The 24,674-nt window shown below is 33.5% G+C and overlaps 1 protein-coding gene across 4 annotated transcripts in view; it reads right to left on the bottom strand.

Annotated features, from left to right (window-relative positions):
• Helq (helicase, POLQ like) overlaps nucleotides 1-24,674 on the bottom strand; it is a 47,145-nt gene that overhangs the window by 20,685 nt on the left and 1,786 nt on the right. For 2 of the 4 annotated variants that reach the window (XM_046457619.2, XM_058583422.1), the window contains exons 2-11: nucleotides 23,855-24,569; nucleotides 21,315-21,493; nucleotides 20,424-20,624; nucleotides 19,910-19,982; nucleotides 16,312-16,409; nucleotides 14,509-14,607; nucleotides 12,650-12,795; nucleotides 11,142-11,381; nucleotides 5,825-5,966; nucleotides 5,352-5,456 (exon numbers count right to left, since the gene is read on the bottom strand). In XM_046457619.2, coding sequence (XP_046313575.1) covers nucleotides 5,352-5,456; nucleotides 5,825-5,966; nucleotides 11,142-11,381; nucleotides 12,650-12,795; nucleotides 14,509-14,607; nucleotides 16,312-16,409; nucleotides 19,910-19,982; nucleotides 20,424-20,624; nucleotides 21,315-21,493; nucleotides 23,855-24,569 — 1,998 coding nt within the window. Of the gene's footprint in view, nucleotides 1-5,351; nucleotides 5,457-5,824; nucleotides 5,967-11,141; nucleotides 11,382-12,649; nucleotides 12,796-14,508; nucleotides 14,608-16,297; nucleotides 16,410-19,909; nucleotides 19,983-20,423; nucleotides 20,625-21,314; nucleotides 21,494-23,854; nucleotides 24,570-24,674 lie in introns of those variants that run through there. The other 2 variants (XM_046457620.2, XM_046457621.2) reach the window with 2 other exon arrangements.

Below are 24,674 nucleotides of genomic sequence, written 5' to 3'. Positions count from 1 at the left end.
AGGACATCATCAGAGCATTTTCCTTAAATTCAAGGCATCATTTTGTACATTAAGCAAGATTATTATATATTTCTGTAATTCAAAGCTATTTAAATAAAAAAATTGGTATAAAATCTATATAGTTGCATACGATTTTATAAACTAATCTAAAAATTAACAAGAAAAGTAATTAAAGGAAGAAGATATCATGTTCACGCTTTTTTTTTTTGGTGAAAGCACATATATATTTTTCATTAAAAAACTCTTAAGGTTTTTAAATAATTTTTTCACAGTATCTCCAAAGCTGTGCTGTTTAGTGCCCAATGCATCTTCACTAATTCCCACCAACCTCCTTCCAGAAACCTCTCTTTGCCCTTTCAATCCAACTGTGAAAGTATCTTTTAATTCTAAAACTTGCATTAAAAATAAAGAAACATGGAAAATGTAACTGAAAGAATCCACTAAAACAGGATGGACTAAAACAGGATCAGGCAAAACTTTGCCTGAAAGGTTAACTTTCTTGTAAATAAATAGTTTGTTTTTATCACTTTTTGTCTCTCTCTCATTCTCATCGCCTTTTCCCAGTCTTTCACCGCCCTTTCCCCCACCCCCTCTTATTATTTACTACTTAACAATGGAGACCATAAGTAACGCTCAGCCCTCCACTTGGAATTCAGATGCACAATTGACTTTGAATTAAAATAATTCTTTCATAATCAATTTCAATGAAATCCGCATGTTATACTAAAATATAGTAAATCAATAAGTATATTTCTTTCTCTTATAATTTTGATGAAACTTCAACTGGAAAATTTTAGTAGTTATATTATAGGGCACATTTTATATTGCTTCTCTTCTTCCTTCTAATAAAAATCATTCTTAATATTCAATTAAACTAAAAATGCACTTTTAAGATATCCAAGAATTGATACTCAATTTGTGGATTACAAATGTACTTAGTTTCTGTATTGTTTCCTACCTGACTGATTACTTTTAACCTCGTGGGAGGCTAGGTGGATGGGTGGATGAGACATCTTACTTGATTCCTCTACCACTTTCATGTTATCTTTCTATTCTTCCCTGAAAACCTTTTTGACAATAGTGACTTTACCCTACTGGGTTAACCTCTGCCTCTCCAGAGCTTCTTAAAGCTAGCTTCTTCACTGATGCTCCAACCTACAAGTTCACTCATACCTAATTCGAAGGTTAATTTCATTAATTCAAGTATTTACTGAGTGTTGTCCAAATGCCAACCACTGTCCAAGGGACTGAGAGTCAGTGATGAATGGAAAAAAAAAAAGAGAGAGAGAGAAACTGTGAGCCCTGCTTTCACAGTGCTTACATCCCAGTGGGGCAAGGTCATTATTAAATAATTTCACGAAGAATATAATTACAGCTGGTAATGGTGGCATGCACCTGTAATCCCAGCTACTCAGAAGGATGAGGCAGGAGGATGGCAAGTTCAAGACCAGGTTGGGCAACTTATCAAGACATTGTCTCAAAATAAAGAGAGCTGTGAGTACATCTTAGTGGTAGAGCACTTGAAGAGCAGATGTGAGGCTCTCGGTTTGATACCCAGTGCCACAAAAATAAAGAAAAAAAGAATATGCAAGCACAGATACATGGTCAAAAGCAGCCTACACAACCTACTTTTCTTTGCCTCCAATTCTTCAAATATAATAACAGAAATTATCTCTTGATATTTTTATTGGGATTGCACTGACTGTATGAATCAATTTGGGAAAAAGTAAAACTAAAAATTCCAATTCATGAATATGGCATCTCTCTCCATTTAAGTCTTTTAAAATTTTTCTCAGCAGTGTTTTATAGTTTTCAGTGTATAGATCTGGCACATATTTGTTAAATTTATCCCAAAGTACTTCATGTTTTTTGGATGACACTGTAAATGGAATTGTTTTCATAATTACTTACAGTAAGCATTTAGAAGCATAATTGTTTTATTATGTTGTCCCTGTATCTTATGACAATGTTAACTATACTCTCAATAGTTTTTGCACACTCCTTTGGACTTTCCTTGAGTTCATTGACATCAGCAAATCAGATGACTTTATGTCTTCTTTTCCAGTCTGTATGGCTACCTTACTATACTGGCCATGACCATGGATAACATGTTGAAGAGTATGATGAGAACAAATGCTGTTGCTTTTTCTAATCTTAGAGGAAAAATATTTAGGTTTCCTCTATTAAGTGTGATAAGACTTGTAGATTTTTAAATAAGCACTCTTTATTATGTTGAAAAAGTTCTCTTTTACTCTATTAGTTACTGAGTTTTTTCATCATGAACGAGTACTGAGTTCTATCAATATGAAGAATTACATTGACTTTTTAATGTTGAACCCATTTTGCATTATTGGAATAAACCTCAACTGATCATGCAATAGTACTTTTATAAAGTACTGATGAATTGCTACTCTTTTAATTTTTTTTTTTTTAGCTATAGATGGCTACAATATCTTATTTATTTATTCTTATGTGGTACTGTGGATTGAACCCAGTGTCTCACATGTGCGAGGCAGGCACTCTACCACTGAGCTATAGCCCCAGCCCCGGATTGCTACTCTTTTGATAAGGATTTTTATATCTATGTTTACCAGAGATACTAGTCTGTAGTCTTCTTGCTAACATCTTTGTTTGGTTTTGGTATCAAATAATGCTGGTCTTATGAGATGAGCAGTTCTTTCTCTACTTCCTGGAAGAATATGTGTATAACTGGTATTATTTCTTTCTTAAATGTTTGATAGATTTCACCAGTGAAGTCATATAGATATGGAGTTGTCTTTTGTGAGAAAGTTCTGAATTACAAAAATAGACAAGAGATTTGAAAATATTCATATTTTAAAATTTCTCTTTCAATTAATTTTGGAAATTCATATCCTTCAAATTTTTTTCCTATTTCATCCAAGTTGTTTCATTTATTTTACAATATTTAAGGATACATTTATTCAAGGATAAACCCTTACTATCTTTTTAATGTCTCTAGGATCTTTACTGATTATCTTCCTCTCAGTCCTGACATTAACTGTTTATATGGTCTCTATTAGTATTTTTATACATTCTTTTCTCTTGACCAACCCAGTTGATAACCTTACTGATCTTTTCAGAGAACCAGCTTACGGTTTCATTAATTTTTTCCATTATCTATTTTGTTTTCATTGATTTCTATTTCTTGTATCTGTATTATTTACTTCCTTTAATCTTTCTTTTAGCTTTCTAAAGTGAAATTTAGATCATTGACTATGATCTTTTTATATTTAATAATCATGTAAAGCTATAAAATTTCCCCTGAAGCACTTTTATTTTTCCTGAAGCACTTCTTTATTCTCATCTCACTACTTCTGATTTATTGCTTTTTTTCTCATTATATGGGAAATATTTTCTAATTTTTCTTGTGATTTCTTCTTTGACCATGGGTTAAAGAGTGTTTTTAGTTCCTGAATATGTGGTATTTCCTTGGTATCTATTTATTGTTGATGTATACTCTAATAATTCTATTGTCATTCGATACCATATTCCATGTTTTCAATCCTTTTAAATTTATTGAGACTTACTTTATGGCCTGTAATACTGCCTATCTTGGTAAATGTTTCATGTGTACTCAGCAAATGTTCCACATATACAATGCACACTGGAAAGAGCATAGGCCAACAAGTCAGAAATCCGAGTTACAGTCCCATCTTAATCATAACTCACTGAATAACCAAACTGATCATTAATTCTCTGGGTCTGTTACTTTACCTAATATATATATGTACTAAAACCAGATGATCTTTATGATCTCTCTCATTCCCTTATTAACTCCTTGGCAACTCTCCTATTTATTATACATGGATTTGCTTCCAAACTAGTCTTGCAATAGTGCCTACAATTACAGATGTTCTTCACATTACAATGAACATCCTGAATAAATCCATCATAAGTTGAATATATTATAAGTTAAAAATGCATTTTATATATCTAGCCTAATTAACATCATAACTTAGCAACATGGTACTCTGTGTAGCATTGGTTGTTTACTCTCATGATTGCAAGGCTGACTAGGAGTTATAGCTCACTGTCACTGTCCAGCACCCTGTGAGCTACCACAGCACATAGTGCTAGCTTGGGAAAAGATCAAAATTTGAATCATTGTAAGTCAGTGACCATTTTATCCTCATTTTATAGATAAGATAACTCTGTGAGGCTTAAGAGAGAGTTAATAACTTAGGATAAAAAGAGAACTGGATGTATTACTCAAATAATACCCAGGTATGTGCAATACTTGAATGACCACGAAACTAATTTTCCACAAGTGACCATATCAACTCTTCAGATTAGTATTTAAGCACGGTCCTCCATTCTCCCCAGTCTATGGCACATGGTCTTGTGCCAATGTTTTCCTTTGGTCTTCTACTCTTCAGAGTCCTCAGCCCTCCTGTAGAGCTAGAGTATCTAGTCTATTGGCTATTACCCACATCAATTTAAGCTTTCTTATCTTTCATTTTTTATTTTTCTCTTCCCCCTGCTTATCTAATATCTGTTTCTCTTTCAAACCCAACACTAATTCCTTTCTTCCTTTTCCTTTCTTTCACCCTTTTAAGTCACCAGGTGATACAATAATTATACATGCTTCTGCAAGATAATAAAAAATTTTGTCTTGTGATATCTCTTATTTATCAGTTTTATTTTACATGTTTACTTAAACTGTTCATGTTGATGAAGGCAAACTATATGATGGGTAAGAACACTATCTATAAAGACAAAGCTAAATTCAAACTCTGGCTTTGCCACTTTGTGGGTGAAAGACCTCAGGGATAGGGATAAATTTTAATTAACAAGAGTAACCCTAAAAGAGAGATTTAACTAAAGGATCACTGTGAGAGAGTTAAGTTTTAATATCAGGAAAAAGAATGTTTTCCTGTCATAGTTCTCTTTCTCTCTCCCATCTGATAAAAACTCTACGGATTTCTCCAGTGTTAATAATATCCTAGAATGGTCACAAGACTGCTGTACCTAACTCCTAATACGGACAGACATGTCGGATTATCCCACACAAGAACCCACTGCTTTACAGTTCCTTTTATTCCCCATAGTATACACTAAAGTCTCTTACTTTTGATATGACATAGTATACACTAAAGTCTCATATTTATATGCCAGTTATAAGAAATGAAAATTTGAAATATAACTCAAGGATTAAAAAATATACATATAAATCCAGATTCAGATTTAGTATGTCATAAACTTCCTTTCCATATTAGATATTAGATAACATAAAGAAATGTTAACATTTCTTTCATAATTTATAATGTGCATAAGTTTTTACCTCTATTCTCTCAGGTAACAGTAATAACACTAAAAATATTTAAAAATACCTTCAAACCAATCAAAGACAGAAACAAAGTTTGAATTCCCTTGGTGAATTCCTGAACGAGACAGCTATAACAGTTTTCCAGTGGTCTGCTTATTAGCTCCAAGACCTATAAAAGTTAAAATAATGTTATGTTTTGTGTTATTATTAAACATGAATTATGTTCAATATAAAATTTTGTACTTTTGCATGAAACTTGTGGAGCCAGGGGGACAAAAACAAAACAACAAAACTCAAAAAGACAAAGAATAAAAATTTAACAGGTATCTTTATAAAATTAAAAAGTTAAATAGGGAAAATACTTTTTCATTGTCTGAAATATAAAAATATTCAAACTCTAATTTTTAATCATATAAGAGAAAGATACATCATTTAAAGGAACATTAATAATTAATTTTAAAAGATGATCACATATAAGGGGTTAGACCAAAGACCAAGGGGAGGAAAAAAAAATCAACCAACCAGATTGAGTACTACCTGTTGCTTGTCTTTTTCTTGCAATATAAGGATACTCTCCCCAATAGTATCTATTCCAGCACGGCCAGCTCTGCCAATCATCTGTTTATATTGATTCCTCTTTAAAAATTCCTTAGCAACATAGGGAGCTCTTAAAATAACTCTATGGAATTGACAAAATTAATTAAATTGAATCTACAGCAATAGCATCTATTTTTAAACTCAATTTAATTAGATCTATGTGATATTAAATTTAATGATGTATTAACAAAATAATAGGTAATTATTATTTACCAAAAACTAGGATGCCTTAGGTTCTTTATGTATATATTTTCAGTAATTCTTTTAAAAATTAAAAAAAATTATTGTACATTGTAATTATACATAGTAGTGAAATTCATTGTTACACATTCATATAGGCAAGTACACAAAGGAATAATAAAATTTGTTTTTCCCCCATTACTTCCTCTCTCCCTTTCCTCTTCCATCCTTCTGTTCCCCTACTCTACTGGCCTCCCTTTGATTTTCATAAATATCCACCCCCACCCCTGCTTTCTTTTCCTTTTTCCTCTCTAGCTTTCTCATGGGAGAAAACAGGACTTTCTGAGTCAGGCCTATTTTGCTTAACATAATTCTCTCAAGTTCCATCCATTTTTCTGAAAATGACATAATTTCATTCTTCTTTATGGCTGAATAAAACTCTATTGTACACATATACCACCTTTTTTTTCATTCATCAACTGATGGACATATAGACTGGTTCTATAATTTGGGTGTTGTGAATTGTGCTGCTATAAGCATGTGCATGTGTATAGCACTATGGTATGCTGACTTTAATTCTTTAGGATCAATACTGAGGAATGGTACAACTGGATCATATGGTGGTTCTATCCCTAGTCTTTTGAGGAAACTTCTTACTAATTTCCATGCTGGTTGTACTAATTTACAACCCCACCAACAATGTAAAAGTGTTCCTTTTCCCTTGCATCTTCTTCAGCATTATTATTTGTATTTTTGAATTTCAGTGTACTTTTGATTTGCATTTCCACTAATGCTCAGTTATTTTTTTAAAAAAAATACTTAATAATACCCTTTTTTATTTTATTTTTCTACAAAGGAGTTAGCCAAATCTCAGTTAAGTGGCTTACCCTAAACCAAAAAATTAGTAATTGCCAGTACCATCATTTGAACTCTAGTCTGAATAGCTTCAAGGCCTATGATCAATCAATAGGAGTAGTCCCCAAAGTTATTTTTGCGTGCATGTGTGGTAATGGGGATCAAACCTGAGGCTTTGCACAGACTAGACAAGTGCTCTACCACTGAATTATATTCCCAACTCTTTTTATTTTGAGACAGGGTCTCAATAAGTTGCCCAGGCTGGCCTCAAACTTTTGATCCTCTTCCTCAGCCTCCCAAGTCACTAGGATTACAGGCATATGCTACTGCAACCAGCTCTAAAGTTTCTTTATTTTATATTCCAGAAATGAAAAATCTGACATGCACCAGCAAAATATCCATATTTATGTATTTATTTTATTTTGAACTATTTAAAATTGCAGATAACAACTGTGTGTGTGTATGTGTTGTTGTTGTTGTTTTTATAGTACTGGGATCAAACCCAGAGGGTCTCTACAACTGAGCCACACTCCCAACCTACTTTATTTGGTTTTGAGACAGGGTCTTGTTAAGTTGCCATGGTTGGCCTCCAACTTGCCTCTCAAGTTGCTGGGATTACAGGCATATGCCACCACTCCTGACTATCAACTATTTTTGATGTACAAAAATGACAATTTGAGTCATACTCAGATATAGAGAAGTCTGTGGTCAATTTTCCTGTACAAAAGAATAAGAAATAGCTATGTCATTTACCTATACTAACCAACCTATTTATTTATTTATAAAACTCAACAATCTTAAGACTACTTGAAGAAAACTAACAATATAGAAGAAAAACAAGAACATATAGAATAAATGTCTAAAATTGATAAAACAAAATGGTAGAGAATTTTTAGAAGTTCTAATTAGTATCCATAGAAAATTCCAGAGAGATTATGTTAAGAATGAGAGTATATTGTTATAAGAAAGTACCATAATAGAGAATTTTTGGAAATTAAAACTTCATTAAAAAATTCTACTGAACTGTTGAGTAAAGAATGAACAAAGCAAAAGGATATGACTAAAAATTGATTTTTGTTGTTGTTGCAGTACTGGCAAGTGAACCCAGGGGTACTTTACCACTGACCTACATTCCTAGCCCTTTTTATTTTCTATTTTGAGACAAAGTCTAAGTTGCTTAAGTTCTTGCTAACTTGATGAGGCCAGCCTTAAACTTGTGATCCTCCTGCCTCAGCCTCCCAAGTCACTATTACCACTATGTATCACCACACCCAGCAAAAAACTGATTTTTTGATGTGGAAAGTAAAGTTGAAGAAATTGCATAGCTCAGATAGACTGAAAATGTGTAATTAAAGAGAATTGGAAGCCTTAACTTTGTCTAACTGAAGTTACAAAAGCAGAGAACAGAGATAATGGGAGAAAGAAATAGAGAAATAACCGCCCAAATTAGTTTACATTGAAGAAAGGTGTAAAGCCCCAGATTGAAAACCACCCAAATGCCAAACCCTACGAATGACAAGCAGGTAAGTTGAAACTGTTAAGAATCAGATTTCCTGGATACAAATCTCGACACTGAAATTCAGTCATTGGGTATGAGGTTTGGTAAATTATTTAATTATTCCATGCCCCAATTTTCCCTTCTGTAAAATGTGGGTAACAGCTGGGTGTGATGGTACACACCTGTTATTCCAGCCACTTGGAAGGTTGGGGTAGGAGGATCTACAAATTTGAGGCCAGCCTTGGCAACTTAGTGAAACCCTGTATTAAAATAAAAATTAAAAAAAAAAAAAGCCAGGGGTGGGGGTGAGGGTGCAGGTGGCTGGGGATATAGTTCAGTGGCACAGCATCCCTAAGCTCAATCCTCAGTACCACACACACACACATACACACACACAAAAAAAAAAAAAGAAAAAAGAAAAGAAAAAAGAAATATATAGGTAATGAGCCTTCTTACAGATGAGTTGTGAAGACTGAAAGTATTTAAAGCATAAACTATAAAGGCATATAAAGCAGTTACTATATGGGGAGGGAGGACTTGTAAGAACTGCAGTTATTATTTTACACCATGATGAAATTTTAAGGTTAAAAAGTCTAAAAGCTTCTAGAGAGGAGAAAGCTGCAAATTCATCAGAAACAAAAATAGGCATCACCTAGAAGACATGGAACAATATCTACAATACCCAAAAGGAAAAAAACAATTGAACCTAGAATTCTTTTCCTATGGAAGTTATTTAAAGTGTGAGGCCCAAACAGACAACTTCAGCTATGCAAAGACTCAAAATTTTTAACCCCCAATGCAGTATTTTAAAAATAATTACTTAAGGATGAAAAAATTAAAAAAGGAATCATAGAAGGAAGAAGTGGAATACAAGAGATAGTGGTAAGCCAAAAACAAGTACAATTTATAGGTCAGTTTAAATGATTATTGTTCATAAGATAAAAAACATTTTGAAATAAGGTAAGATTCTAGGTAACAGGAACATACATAGGGTAAAATAGAATATACAAATGCTAAGACTCTTGTTATGCTCAGAAGAGGATAGTTATTGATTCTAAAGTGCTTAAAAATGTTTGAATAAAACTGTTAAAATTGGAAGAGTAACCCCTAGAATAATAGAAATATGATGTATTGCTTCCTTTTTTTTCCTTCAATTTTCTGAAAAACTAAAAGAAATTGGTTATAGGATTTGAAAATAAACGAACAAAGATAATGAGTAAAATACGGGTCCTCATATTCAAAGCGAAATCATTAAGAGTAAAACAAGGTCTGTTGTACTGATAAAAGTATATTATATACTGATAATTCAGTAATAATATATTTGAAGTAAATCTTGGTATACCTGAATAGTTTTGAAATATTAAAAGCAAAAATTTCTAGAAATGCAAAAAGAAGACACTGACAGTTTCATAAGTGGGAGATGAACATACTTCTCTGAAATTGATAGACCAAGGAATCAAAACTAGTAAGATGATAAAACAATTATGATCTGATTGGGAGATATAAACATGTATTCCCAACAGAAAATATATACATTTTTTTTTAACTCGCTTTTTTTTTTGTTGTTGTTGTTCTAATTAGTTGCATCTTTTAACACTGATAAAAAATTGATCATTTAGCTCAGTGTGGTGGTGCACACCTGTAATCCCAGCCATTTGGGAGGCTGAGGCAGAAGGATTGTGAGTTCAAGGCCAACCTCAGTAATGTAGGGAGGCCCTATGCAATTTAGTGAAACCCTGTCTCTAATGAAATATAAAAAAGGACTGGGGATGTGACTCAATGGTTGAGCGCCCCTGGATGTTTAATTCCTGGTACCAAAAAAAAATAAATAAATAAATAAAAAATAAAAAGAATTCACAATTAAATGGCTTATGAATCAATTCCCTAAGGTTTTTGAGGAAGTCTTTGTTAAACTCTTTCAGATCAATAGGAAAAAAAAAAAAAAAAAAGGAAAAAGCTTGCCAACTGTCTATACAACTAGAATAATAGATCCTAACATTAAAACCAGATAGGGCTGGGCATGGTGGAGCATACCTGTAATCCTAGTGGCCTGGTAGACTGAGGCAGGAGGATTGAGAGTTCCCAAAGCCAGCCTCAGCAAAAGCAAGGTACTAAGTAACTCAGTGAGACCCTGTCTCTAAATAAAATACAAAATAGAGATGGGGATGTGGCTCAGTGGTTGAGTGCCCCCGAGTTCAATCCCTGGTACCAAAAACAAACAAACAAACAAACAAAAAACCCAAGAAACAGATGGGGAAAAAAGAAAAGCAGGAAAGAATTCTAATATCAGGAAATCTGCTAATGCTATTTTTCATTAAAATATTAAAGGAAGCCAGGTGTGGTGGCACATGCCTGTAATTCCAGCAGCTCAGGAGGCTGAGGCAGGAGGATTGTGGGTTCAAAGCCAGCCTTAGTAATAGCAAGGCATTAAGCAACTTAGTGAGCCCTGTCTCTAAATAAAATACAAAATAGGGTTGGGGTTGTGGATCAATGGTTGAGTTCCCCTGAGTTCAATCCCCAGTACCAAAAAAAAAAAAAAAAGGATTAAAGGAAAAAAAACAACAACAATTGACTCAGCAAATGCTCAAAAAAACAAAGCAAAACCAAAAACAAACACATATGATAAATTCGCACCACTACTAAGGGAGTAAAACAATACCAAAACTCTTCATAATCTGGGAATTAAAAAGTTGTGAGCCTGGCCAACACATTCTTATCTCTTACCTTCTTGCTGGTAGGTTGACACCTGCTGCTAGGGTGGATGTGCAGGTAAAAAGGCAGAGAGTGCCTGTGGAATAGGCCTCCTCCAGGAGCCTCCTTTCATCATTTGTTAAACCACTGTGGTGGTAGGCAACTCCGAATGGGATGGTGCGCTTTAAGACAGGACACAGGTTGCCACTGCTCATGTTCCTCAAGTTCTTAATCAACTCGCATTTTTCTTTCTCCCTTTGTTTCAGATATTCCCTTAAAATACAGATCCATTAGAAATATGAACTCTTGGGCTGGGTATATAGTTCAGTGGTAGAATACTTGCCTTACTTCAATGCTAATTTAACTTCCTTAGTTTTTTTTTTTTTTTTTAAATCATCATTATAAAGGCACACTATCATTTACTGAAAAGAGCAACTCCTTAATCTTATTCCAAAACATTTATATTCTTATAATATTCAATAAAATCAATTCTATATTAGACTAATCTCTACAATAGGATTGGAAGGGTAGATGGAAGGTGACTAGATTAGGATCCAGGTTAATAGTCACTGGCTAAGGGGCCAAAAAGAGTCTGAAAAAAATGATAAAACCACACAAGAGTAACATGTGGAGAAAAAAACTGAACTACTTGTAAAGACATTTTATACTTATCTCTATGGGTACAACAAAGCCAATGTTAAAAAAAATCATGGGCTGGGGATGTGGCTCAAGCGGTAGCACTCTCGCCTGGCATGCGTGCGGCCTGGGTTCGACCCTCAGCACCACATACAAACAAAGATGTTGTGTCCCGAAAACTAAAATTTCTTTTTTTTAATATTTATTTTTTAGTTTTAGTTGGACTCAATATCTTTATTTATTTATGTTCATATGGTGCTGAGGATCAAACCCAGGGCCTCACACATCCTAGTCAAGTGCTCTACCACTGAGCCATAACCCCAGTCCAAGACTTAATTTCTTAATTACTTAGAAAATTAAATTCAAATGTCCAAATTACTTAAGTGTGAAGATGACTAAGAAAACAAAGGCAACGGTATGTAATTAAAGAGAAGTTTAAGCTGAATATGGGATACGATTTATCCCATAATCATTGTAATGATTAGTCCTTTTTGACTATCTAAGATAGTAGTTCTTGACCTTGGCTGTATGCTGGACTTGCCTGGGTCCTGCTCCCAGATTCTGATTTGTCTAAGATGTATCCTGGACACTAGAATTTTTTAATTTCCAACATAATTCACAGGGCAGCCAATATTTCCAATCACTGATCTCAGCCTTTACATTGGCCAGCATTAGCTTACATGTAACCTTAGAATTTTTCCATTTCACATGTAAAACCTCTATAAAAATTCACATGTGAATTTCACAGTTAAGTTTTCTTTCTTTACGGTCATTTCCTTCAAAATTTAGGATAACATATGAATACAGTGTTCTGCAAGAAGTAGTCAGTGCTTATTCAATAAATATAACATAGTCCATAATTCATGATAAAAATAAAACAAAATATTTTTAAATGATTAACATACTTGCTTAAAAATTTGCATATCATTTCTGCTACATTTTCACAGTTCTTTTTACTGGGACAAAAAACTAAGCAAGAATAATTGGGAATAACTTCTGTTACCAATGCTACCAAATGATCAGGATCCATCTTTTTCAAGGTATCAGAATACTGCAAAACAATAAGATGTAGAAACCAGATAGTTAGAAACCATGAAAGCCTACCATTTTTAAAACAAATTTTTTATACCTTTATTTTATTTATTTATTTTTATGTGGTGCTGAGGATTGAACCCAGGGCAAGCCCTCTACTGCTGAGCCACAACCCCAGCCCCCCTGAAAGTCTGTCCTTTTTTTTTTTTTTTAACCTGTGTGTTTAAAAGATAAACAAATAATCCATAATTCTGAATTTATCATTTAATTAATCTTATCATTTCAAAGAAAAGAGAAAACCTACACAATATATCAAAATTTCACTTTTAGGTTATTTGTTAGAGATTTGATTACTGGGTATATTTAATTTTTAAAAAAAGGTATAAAAAATGAATTAAATTCAAGAAGTGATAATGGAGCTGGGCATGGTGATGCACACCTGTAATCCCAGTGGCTTGGGAGACTGGGGCAGGAGAATTTTGAGTTCAAAGCCAGCCTCAGCAACAGCAAGGTGCAAAGCAACTCAGTGAGACCCTGTCTCTAAATAAAATACAAAAAAGTAGTAGGGACGTGGCTCAGTGGTTGAGTGCCCCTGAGTTCAATCCCTGATGGCAAAAAAAGCAGAAGTGAAAACGGTTAATATTATTAATAACTCTACTACATATCTATATCCACCAAAGCAGAACAAGAGTCCAGAGAGAAACAGATTGATCCTAATATTGTCAAAGGACTGCATAAGACATATCCTCTACAATTTCAAATATATATTTTTTAAACACAGATTCACTAATACTAAAGGACAGACTTTAAAAAATAAAAAAATTTAACACTGAACTATGATTTTTTTGTAACATTAAACAGGCATGAGGAATTCAAAGAACATGAAAGGTAAAGTTATATAAGATCTCAGTTCATTTTACTTTACTGAAAATGAATTAAGATGTAGATTTAGGATATCTTAAAGAATTTTAAGATTGCTATAAAATTCCTTTCTCTTCTTTTCAGTATTCCTCATAAAAGTCACAATACATTAACACAGTAGAAATTAACATTTTTATGCACCAATATCTGACCTACCTGGACCATGAATTATTCTTTTGTTGTTACTGCTAAATAAATAAACATTTATAGAAGTTTCCAAATTTTCTTGGTTCACAGAACTCCAAAAAAAGATATACATAACAGTTTTATTAGATCCAAACAATTTAATAGATCCATACTTCCTCACAACTTAGTAGCACTTGAATTTTAAAAAAATTTAATTCTCAAATAACTCAATAAAGGGATACGTACAAACTTGGTACTGTCTTTATAACTTTAGAATGAAACTAAACACAGCTGCCTTCTTCTGTTCCAGGTTAATTTTCACATGGCATTGGCTTACAGTGACTACAAAAACCCCAACTTTAGTGCCCACGGTTTAGGTCAATGGTGCAGTAATTGCTGTAAAGTCTTGGGTTTGATACTCAGCACCATACACACATACACAAAACCCACACAAACACAACTTCACAAGTATTTAGTGTCACAGAAAGGAAGATAAGGTGATATGGTGTTAAAACTGGAAACTAGCTACACTGAATCAGTCGTATCTTGTCCAACATATGTCAGATATGAGCCATTTTTCTCAAAAATTTAAACTGTCTCATGGCATCCATGCAAATCTTCTGTGATGTCCCAGCACACATGGGCAAAGTACAGGAACCTGGGATATAAAGGTTATAAACATTACCTTATAATTGAGGAGACGTGAAAAAGTCATGCCACTGTCAGCTTTGCTGTCGACCTCATATATTGTATCATTTATTTTCAGATATTCTTTTAGTTCAACCTTGAATTTTAAAACATTTCAATTAATACCACATAGCTTCAATTTTAAATTTTGTGAAATATGATATAGAAAGGACAGCTATGCAAAGATTTTAGCTTTTTTAAGATATCTAAAATACGTTTCAACTTAAAATGGTAAAGTTCTTGCTTTACCATTTCTTTATTGCCTCTTTAAATCAACATAGGGATTAATACTTTTGAAGAAAGATTTGAATTAAGTAGTCTAATGTCCAAAAGGAAAATGCTTTGGTATTTGTTACAAGAAGTACAAGGGAGTCACAGTGCTTACATCCTTTATCTTCTGTAAAGGAATTACCTTCTCTCTTAAGATCTAAAACTTCCTATGTTAGTCATCAGCTTTAATTCCAAACACCAACATATTATTTTTAATTTAAGTATTTGTGGACAAAAATAGTTTGTGAACACATCTCATTTCATTTTTAAAAGAACAGTGTCTAAGCTAGGCATGTTGACACATGCCTGTAATCCCAGTGCCTTGGGAAAAGTCAGGAGGACCACAAGTTCAAAGCCAGCCTCGGCAATGATGAGGCGCTTAGCAACTCAGTGAGACCCTGTCTCTAAATAAAATACAAAATGGGGCTGGGGATGTGATTCAGTGGTTGAATGCCCTTGAGTTCAATTCCTGGTACCAAAAAATAAAAAAAGATAGTGTCTAATGTAAAGTTCAAAAAATATTTGAAAATATTCCCTGGGGATTAGATCCAATGTCACATTCCCCAGCCCTTTTCATTTTTAAAAATTTTGAGATAGTTTCTCAATAAATTATTTAGGGCCTCATTAAGTTGCTGAGGCTGGCTTCAAACTTGTGATCCTCCTCCCTCAGTCTCTCAAGTTACTGGGATTATAGTCATGCACCACCATGCCCACCTTAAAACCTATTTCTAGAAAATTTTCAAATTTGGAATGTAAAAATATTATATTTCAAATTAAGAACTGGTGTTTTTCAAACATTATTTTCTGAAAGCCTACTTAAGACAAAGAACATGTGTACTATTACTGTAGACAGGCAGTACACGTATGAGATATTTTCAAATAAATATGAAGTATGTTTGTTTATTTCCTTCAAATACCTTGGGAACGTTATTACTGAGGAGTTTAAATTTAAATGCATGTTAAGTCTTAACTTATTAAGAAAGAATAACTACCAAAACATAGCTACTTGAAAATATTTTAAGATAAAATCTTCAATGTGTCAGTAACTCCAAGCACATCTCACTAAACTGTCGCCAGCTAAAAATTTACTTTAGAAAATAAGAAGTGAAAAAAATAGTCTGAATAAATTCACTCAATATGGGCTGGGGCTGTGGCTCAGCAGTAGCACACTTGCCTGGTATGTGTGAGGCACTGGATTCGATTCTCAGCACCACATATAGATAAATAAAAAATAATAAAGGTCTATCAATAACTAAAAAAAATATTTTAAAAAATTTCACTCAATAAATGTTCACTGAGGCAACATAGGCTAGGCATTATTCCCAGTGCTATGGATACATTAGGGACCCAAGCCAAGATCCATGACCTCACAGAATTAATATTCTCTATATACAAACTATTAGCATATACTATGGTGAGTGCAGTTATGCCCCTTCACTACCCCATAGAATTTTAAAATATACTATATTTACTTTTATTTCTAATATGAATATATAACAAATCAATACAGTGCAAACCTTAGGGTACATACTGGTCTAAACTGACTGGTATAATATTCTGCTTGAAGGAACTGTTGGAGGTCTTCAACGTTGTTTAATGTTGCACTCATGCCAATAATCTGAGTTGTTTCTGAAACAAAAACAAAAAAATCTTAAAAGTATTAAGAAAATGCAGCATTTAATATATCATAAAACAATTTAGCAATATTTTATGCTCTGAATACTTCCTGAGTAATATGGGAAAGGGGAAGTGGGGAGAGAGTAAGAAAACTAAAAATACAGGTTGAATACCCTTTATCTGAAATGCTTGGTAAAAGAATTGTTTCAGATTTTTGATTTGTCAGATTTTTGAATATTTGAATATACATAAAGAAATATCTTAGGGAGGTAGACCAAAGACTAAACAAAAAATTCATTTATTTCATAAGCATCTTATACACGTAGTTTGAAGGTAATTTTATATAATATTTTAGTGTACCTGCATTTTGACTTAGTCTTGGTTGCTCATAGAACCTTCAAGCAGGAATATTATGACCATCATATGAGGTCAGTGAAATTTTCCACTTGTAGCATTGTCTTGGCCCTCAAGTTTTGGATTATGACACACTTCATATTTTTGGTTTTCAGATTGGGAATGCTCAAACTGCATTTGACCAGAATATTAATCTGGCAATCAAATAATGCAATCTTTCAGAAATCCTGAGAGTTATTACTTAGAATTTTATAAAATTTCAAATGTGGCAAGAAGTAGGATATTTATTAAGGCTTTTAAACAAAAATAATGGGTATAAATGCGTATGTGGCTATCTGAATCATCTTTATGAGAAGTTACAGTATGTTTCTTTGGGTGATGGACACTTGTAGGATATAGGGCTAAATGAGTCCAAAACTCTTGCAACTTGAAAGTTCTTCACGTAATCTTGCTATCAGGTTGCCAACTTTTTCAAAAATTTTTAAAAATACATGAAGCTCATGAAGTTCTATGAATTCCTAGGAGTAAAAAATGGTTGCTTTTGTACTTAGCTACCAAATTAAAAACCCAAGAAGCCTTTTTAGCAAATGTTTCTTCATTGCTACTCTCTTGTTTTGAAGGGATCATTCAGGATCTTATCTGAAAAAGAACTAAGTGCTATTCCTTCCTACTTCATTAAGGTGGACTCTGAATCTGAAGAGGTGAGCAGAGGGTCAAATCAAAAAGGCAGTGCTATGAATTTTGGGATTTACGCAGAAAACAAGGGAAGCTATTAAAGGATGGCAAATAGTAAAATAAACTAATTGCTTCTGGGAAAGATCATTGATTCTACATTAGACAGTGCAGAAGAAAGAACAAAAGAGAAGCTTGGTACTTTCTGTAGCAATCCAAGTAAGTAAAGGGTGAGGTCTTGAATTAAAGAGGTAGTAGTGAAAAGGGGCAGAAAGAAAATAATTTAAAATACATTCATGAGGTAAATCAGATAGGAAGTGTGAAGACTGTAAGATTTTATCCAGCTGAGGTGGGAGAATCATTTGAGTACAGGAGTTTGAGGTCTGATGGGGCTACAATGCAAGCGGGGGTGGGCTGGTGGTGGTGGTGGTGAGGTCTAACTTGGCTGGCTAAGGATTCAGATTGAAGAATGAGTTTGAAGGAAATGAGTGAGTCTCTGACCAAGCTTTGGTTAGGCTTGGTTGCTCACAGAACATTCAAACATGAGTCTCCAGTTGGCAGCTGATATTTTTCAGAAGAGAGTTATAGTCTGGAAACACAGACTGGGAAATACAGACTAGGAGTCACTGGCACACAAGTAGTCCTTGAAGTCAGGAGTATGGATGACAATTAGTAGGCACTATAGGAAACATGTGAAAAGCCTAAGATGAATTTATGCTAACTAAAATGTACAAAATGAATAAGCTTAGCTATGACACAGAATAAAAAGAAGGAGCCACTAAAAAGGTTAATTTTATTCAAATATCTATTAAGCGTAAGGCACTGGTGATAGGCCAAATTATACAATAGCAAACATCATGTAGCAGGTACAGATGTTTTACAAAGACTAACCTGTGTCATCTTTGCAGCAATTCAGTGAGAAAAGTTCTATTACTCTCACCCACATTTAATGCCTAAGGAAGCATAGGCACTGTTGATATAACTTGCCCAAGGTCATGTAGAAAAGTGAGCCAAGATTCAAAAAGTCTGTCTTCAGCCATTATGCTCTGCTATCTTTCAATGCTAAGCTATGATCCCACTTACAAAGAGATAGTAGGAAAGTCAAGAGAAAATGTTTCTGCACACAAACGAAAAATAGTCAAACATTGAAATAAAATTAAGATGTTCATTGAATTTGACAAATAGGTGATCATTTCCTCTCTTCCTCTTCTTTAAGTCCTACAGAATTTATGACCATTAACAAACCATCTTTTCTTCTTCTTTTGAAACCAGGCAGGTTTTAACCATTGAGCTACATCCCTAACCCTTTTTATTTATTTTTGAGACAGGATCTTGATAAATTGACCAGGCTAGTCTCAAACTTGCAATTTTCCTGACTCAGCCTTTGAAGTAGTTGGAATTCCAGATGTGTCACCACCACACCTGGCCACCATATGTCTTCTTATTCATTTGCTCATTATCTGTTCACTTTCATTAAAATATAGGCTTGATGAAAGAAGGGATTTGTTCTATTTACTGCTGTATTTACAGTAAGTGTTCAATAAATTTTTTTTTAAATGAATGATTTTAAAGTGCTGTAACCTACCTAAATACAGCTGTTGTCAAAATTAATTTGGGGAAGCTGAGCGTGTAGCTCAGTAGTGGAGCATGCACTTAGCAAGTGTGAGGCCCTGAGTTCAATCCCCAGCATCTCCATCCACAAATCTTAAGATTTGATTTTATTGTTAATAACTATTCCATATACAGGCTAAGTATTACAGCATTATATCAATAAATGTAGAGATGACATTTAGAATAAATATTTCATGTACATTTAAAGACTATTTGATGTTGCAAACTAGTTCCTTAAAGTAACCACTTAAATATCCTACTTTATTGGGATGATGATGATAGTTATGACATCCTTCCTGAGTGGAATGGTCCAGGCACTGTGGAATGCTTTAAATGTTTTAACTCATAACACTCACAATTCTCTCCTCAGGTTGAAGCTGTTACTATCTCCATAGATAAAGAAACACAAAAATTGAGTGATGTGACTATGCAAACAGACCTAATGAGTGTACAGGAATAAGAGGTATTCCTTAAATACTAATGTACTCATTCCTATTGCGCAGTGGCACACATGTGTAATCCCAGCAGCTCGGGCAGCTGAGACAGGAGGATCGTGAGTTCAATGCCAGCCTCAGCATCTTTGAGGCACTAAGCAACTCAGTGAGACCCTGTCTCTAACAAAATATAAAACTGGGCTGGGAATGTGACTCAGTGGTTGAGTGCCCCTGAGTTCAATCCTGGGTACTGCCCCATCCACCACCAAATAAAAGAATTCTACTCATTCAACAAAAATTTATATATTTACTTTAGAAATTAAAAAAAAAAAACACCCTAAGGCAGAAAGCTTAAGAATGTTGCTATAGGTTACGTAATCTACTGGTAGAATTAAGTTATTTATATATAGGTATTTTGATTAGAAGTCAATAAATACTTACTGCTGGTGTAGAGAATTTTTGCTAGGGTCATTTCCAGTATAGCACCCCGGCTCCCTTCACCAATCATGTGCAACTTTGAAATGAAAAGAAAAGGGTCGGAGAAGTAAATCTTCATACAATGCCCACATAAACCATGAATATATTTGTATAGAATGAATATATAATCCTTGCTTTATAACTTTTCAACATTTTGAATATAACAACTATAGTACATATATATTAATCCACTGGTATTTTAAGTTAATGAGTTTTGGGGGAAACACTCTAACAAATCAGAGATTCATAAGTAATATTATAAAACTGTCTATAAATACAAATATTTGCACTGCAAGAAACACTTGACATAAAACCAAATTTAAGATTATCAAGTATGAAATATCTTCACCTGAATTGTATATATATCAAAATACTTTTTGTTATATAGATACTAAGCAGATTCACATAATAATCAGATTGATGAATATAGTACGTTAGTACAATAAAAATGTCAATAAATTACAAAGTAGTAACCAACCTCATCTACAACAACCAGACCCAGACCGTCAATCCTTCCAGTTTCTATCAAGGAGTTCACCAAGCTATGTCCTTTTTCAATAGTGGCAATATATAGCGATTTCTTTTCCCTTCTTTTAATTGGAGGAAATCTTCCTTTGCTTCCAGCATATTCTTCAACAAAGAAACCTAGTTCTATAGCAAAACTTGACAAACCTGAAATCTAGAATATTAGTTAAAATGAACAAAAACAAAACACAAAGAACTCTAATTATTAAGTGCTCACAAGGATTTAAAAAAGAAAAGCTAAAGTGGTGTTTAATATCAGTCAATAGGAATGGGTCAGATTAGACACACATATCTAATAAATATCATAAAAATAAGGTGTTGATCTTTGCAAAATAAATGCAATGTTTAAACCACATAATAAATGTGAAAATAAACTTCCTCTTTTGATGTCAAAAAAAGTATCAGAATAACTCTTTTGTTTTATACAAATTGGTTATTTTTTGCCTTAGAAACAGGCTAAATAGTAATAGAACATTTAGGGTAGAATTCAATCCACAATTAAAAAAACTAGTACTAGAAGAGATTTTAGGTAAGTATTCTGTTGCTTTTGTACATCCTAAAAGTACTACTGAATTGTGTGTGTGTGTGTGTGTGTATAAATTAATATTTATTATATAGTTACTAAGCAGTTTCACATAATAATCAGACTGATGAATACAGTATGTTAGTATAATAAAAATGTCAATAAATTACAAAGTAGTAAATATTTAAGATAGAATGTTCTATTATTATCACAAAGAGGTACTGCTTTATAGTCAGTAAAAGTCATTAGTAGTGTTTATGCTGATGTTTAGATCTTAATGTTACAACAATATTAGCAAATAACACTTTTTTTTAAACACACCTTTTCTTGGACAATTGCCACATATGGAAGGATCATTAAAACATCCTTCCGCCTGCAAAGCAGTTCTTGTAGCATTAAAATCTCGGCCACAAGGGTTTTTCCACCACTTGTTGGTAAGGAATATATTAAATTTTTTCTTTCTTGCACAGAACTCAGTGTTAAGCAAGTATGTTGCCATTCTGTGGAATTACAGAGAAAAAACAGAAATTATTTCCTCTTTTCTTATTGTTAATCTCAAGGAAGTTTTCCAAGAAGGTAAAAATCAACTCCTTCGTCTTGTGGCAATCTTCTCCTAGAAGCAAATGCAGTTATAATCTATGTTAAATGTCAAAAATACCAAATGTGCAATGTGGACAGCCAGTAAGAATTTAGTTCAGGCCTACTTAACAGTGTGAACAACTACTCTACCTCATCACCAGCTGGAGATTTGTTGTAAGATTCTAACAGGGCAGCCCGGTGGACAAGGGCATGTCATTTAGAACATCAGAGGATCAAAAGGACAGTAAAAGGACCTGTGGGACTTCTAAGTTCTTCCTTTTACATCCTGTAAGCAGAATATGTAAGCTTACCTTCCTCGTTTACCTAAAAGCCATTTTAAAGAGAAACAGAAGGAGGAGGAGAAATAAAACAAAGCAAAACCAAACCAAAAACAACAACAAAAAAACCCCCCAAAAAACCCAAACCAAAACAACAACAAAACAACAAAACAAAACAAACAAACAAAAAACCCTATGAGATTCTGCACAAACTTGGGGACTTGAACTTCATATGGAATGGAAACCACTTTAAACTGACAGAATTGTTTAAATCATAAAAGGTAAAGATTACTACCTGGCAGTCAATTCCCACAATTTGCAAAAATGGGATTCATGAAAACAGATCAGATTCAAGATATGATGTGAAAACTATAATAGTTACTCCAGAGTAATTTGACAAGGCAGAACATTAAAAATCTTCAAAAATATGCATTAGTATTTTATCAGAAGAAAAGCAAATGACATATTTCACAACAGGAAGAATTGCAAGTGGCCAATAATTACATAAAATATGCTCAACTATAATCTGTTAGGTTGGAAAAGTAAACAAATTATCAAAAAAAAATAAATAAATAAAAAATAAATGTCCCATGCTTGTGAAATTTAGAGCTGACTAGAGTAAGAACAGGTGTTCTTCTGTATAGTTTGTGAGAACATAAACTACTACAATCTTTTTGGAAAGTAATCTAGCAGTATCAGAAATAAAAGTACAAGCCATGTGTGGTGGTGCACACCTGCAATCCCTGCTACTTGGGAGGCTGAGGGAGGAAGAGCAAAAGTTCAAGGGCAACTTGGCAATTTAGCAAGACTGTCTCAAAATAAAATTAAAAAGCTGTGGGTGTAGCCCAGTAGAAAAGTGATCATGTGTGAGGTCCTGGTACCAAATAAACAGATAAGTAAAAAAAAAAAAATGAAATCCATATGTGGACAATTTTTATATGTTCAATATATAGTTAAAGCAGATCATAAATGTGTTGAACATGAACCAAAGCATGTGCAAATATTTGAAAAAAATTATTCATAAGTTGGGCTTAAATATAGTTTTTTAAGAATTAAAGGAATGGTTTATAGGATATTTACAAAGCTATTTAAAATAGTTATGTCTGAATAAGTGTTAAAAATTATTTGTTGTTTTGTTTAGTGAGTCCCAAATATTTACAATGATTATATTACTCTTGTAGAGACTTTATTTCCTGTAGTCCTGCTTCTCCAACCTGATTGTCTTCTTGAAAACCCACATTTTCATACAGCTCCTAAGATCCCAACAGGAGTTTCAGAAATACTAATACAGTGATAGGTTGATGAACTGATCTCTTAGTACGGCAGCAACCATCCCTTCTTTGTTTAAAATGATGTAAAAGGACCCAGATTTTTTAAAAAAACATAAAGTACATTATTACTCTGCTACAATTTTTTTTTCACTTAAATATTAATGGCACTGTCTTTTAACATGCTTAATTTTAATCAATAGGATTATTAACTTCTTCATTCAAGACATGAGAATGTTCAAAGAAATTTCAACTAAATTTGGTAGAGAAAACAAAGCTAGCTAATGCCAGCTAAGAAAACTGTGTACAGCTAGATAATCAAAGAAAAAACAGAAACAGGGTGTCAAAAAAAAAAAAAAAAAATTCAAGAACAGTGTGGTCAATATCTGCAGGTAAGCTACCAAGAAGTCAGGTAGGTTAAATATTGGAATTACCATTGAGTTTAGATACCATAATCATTTCTCAGGCAAGAGTACAGAACCCGGAATTGGAGTGGGCCAAAGAAATACTCAAAATAAGGAAAAATTAAATAAGCACAAAAAACGGTTTGAGAAATGTTTGAGTATGAAGGGAAGAAAAGAGGTTCAAGGTGACAGGATAGGGATGGAAGGTTGAGACAAATAATACTGGACTTTTCAAAATAAGAAATATAATCATGGAAGCATTTACTTCTATTGATTTACACTAATTTTATGATAATGGAGAATTTTGTTTTTATTCCAGAAAAAAGCATTACCATATAACTTTTCAATTCCTTTGAACTGAACATAAAGGTCTCTCACTTTGCTGGGCAATGAGTAAAAAGGACCAAGATCATCTGATGAAGACTCAATTGTTTTCTTAGCAACATTAATTTCTTCAGATAGGAGAGTCTCTTTGAGCTGTTTACTCCTAGAAAATATTGGTGTTTGGGCCTTTGCATTTCCAGTCATGGTACTTTTTAGATGATCTTTAATACTTTTTCTCCTACTTGTATCTGAGTTACTTCTGACTTTAGAAGAGGATCCATCATTTTGCTCTTGTTGCTTTATGCAATTATGGGACAATTCTTCATTCACAGTTTTGGGAAAGGATGAACTCCCATCCCCTTTTTCAGTCAACTGATCACCCAAATCATTTGAAGAGTTCTGCAAATTTTCAAAGTATAAAACCTGAGAAGAAGGCAAATCATACAAAACATCAGTTCCAGGTTCAACAGGGACATCTTCATGCTCAGTCTGGTTCTCCGTGTGCTCATCACTTTTGTATTCAGTAAAATTGCTTACAGTAGTAACACTGAGTTTGTTTTTTATGCTTTCTGAACAAAAATCTTCAGTGGCAAAGTCTGTAGCATGCTTCCTTTGTTCAGAAAGTTGTATGTATTTCTGTTCCAAATCATCAACTTGAGCTAAAAAGGAGTTTTCAGTAAAGCTATCATAGTCACCAAACATGTCCTCTTCACTGTCATTATGCTGGAAAGAAAACAAAAATACTTACAGGCAATTCCAGATTCATGACTGACAGAAGTTTCACTACAGAGGAAAAAGGAAAACAAGGCTGGGTAGGGTGGGGGAATT

Source organism: Marmota monax, unplaced genomic scaffold, assembly GCF_021218885.2.
Source record: "Marmota monax isolate L192 unplaced genomic scaffold, Marmota_monax_Labrador192_F-V1.1 WCK01_AAM20220418_F8-fsc00128, whole genome shotgun sequence".
In the NCBI taxonomy this organism is placed as follows: Eukaryota; Metazoa; Chordata; class Mammalia; order Rodentia; family Sciuridae; genus Marmota; species Marmota monax.
This window is presented reverse-complemented; position numbering and strand designations above follow the sequence as displayed.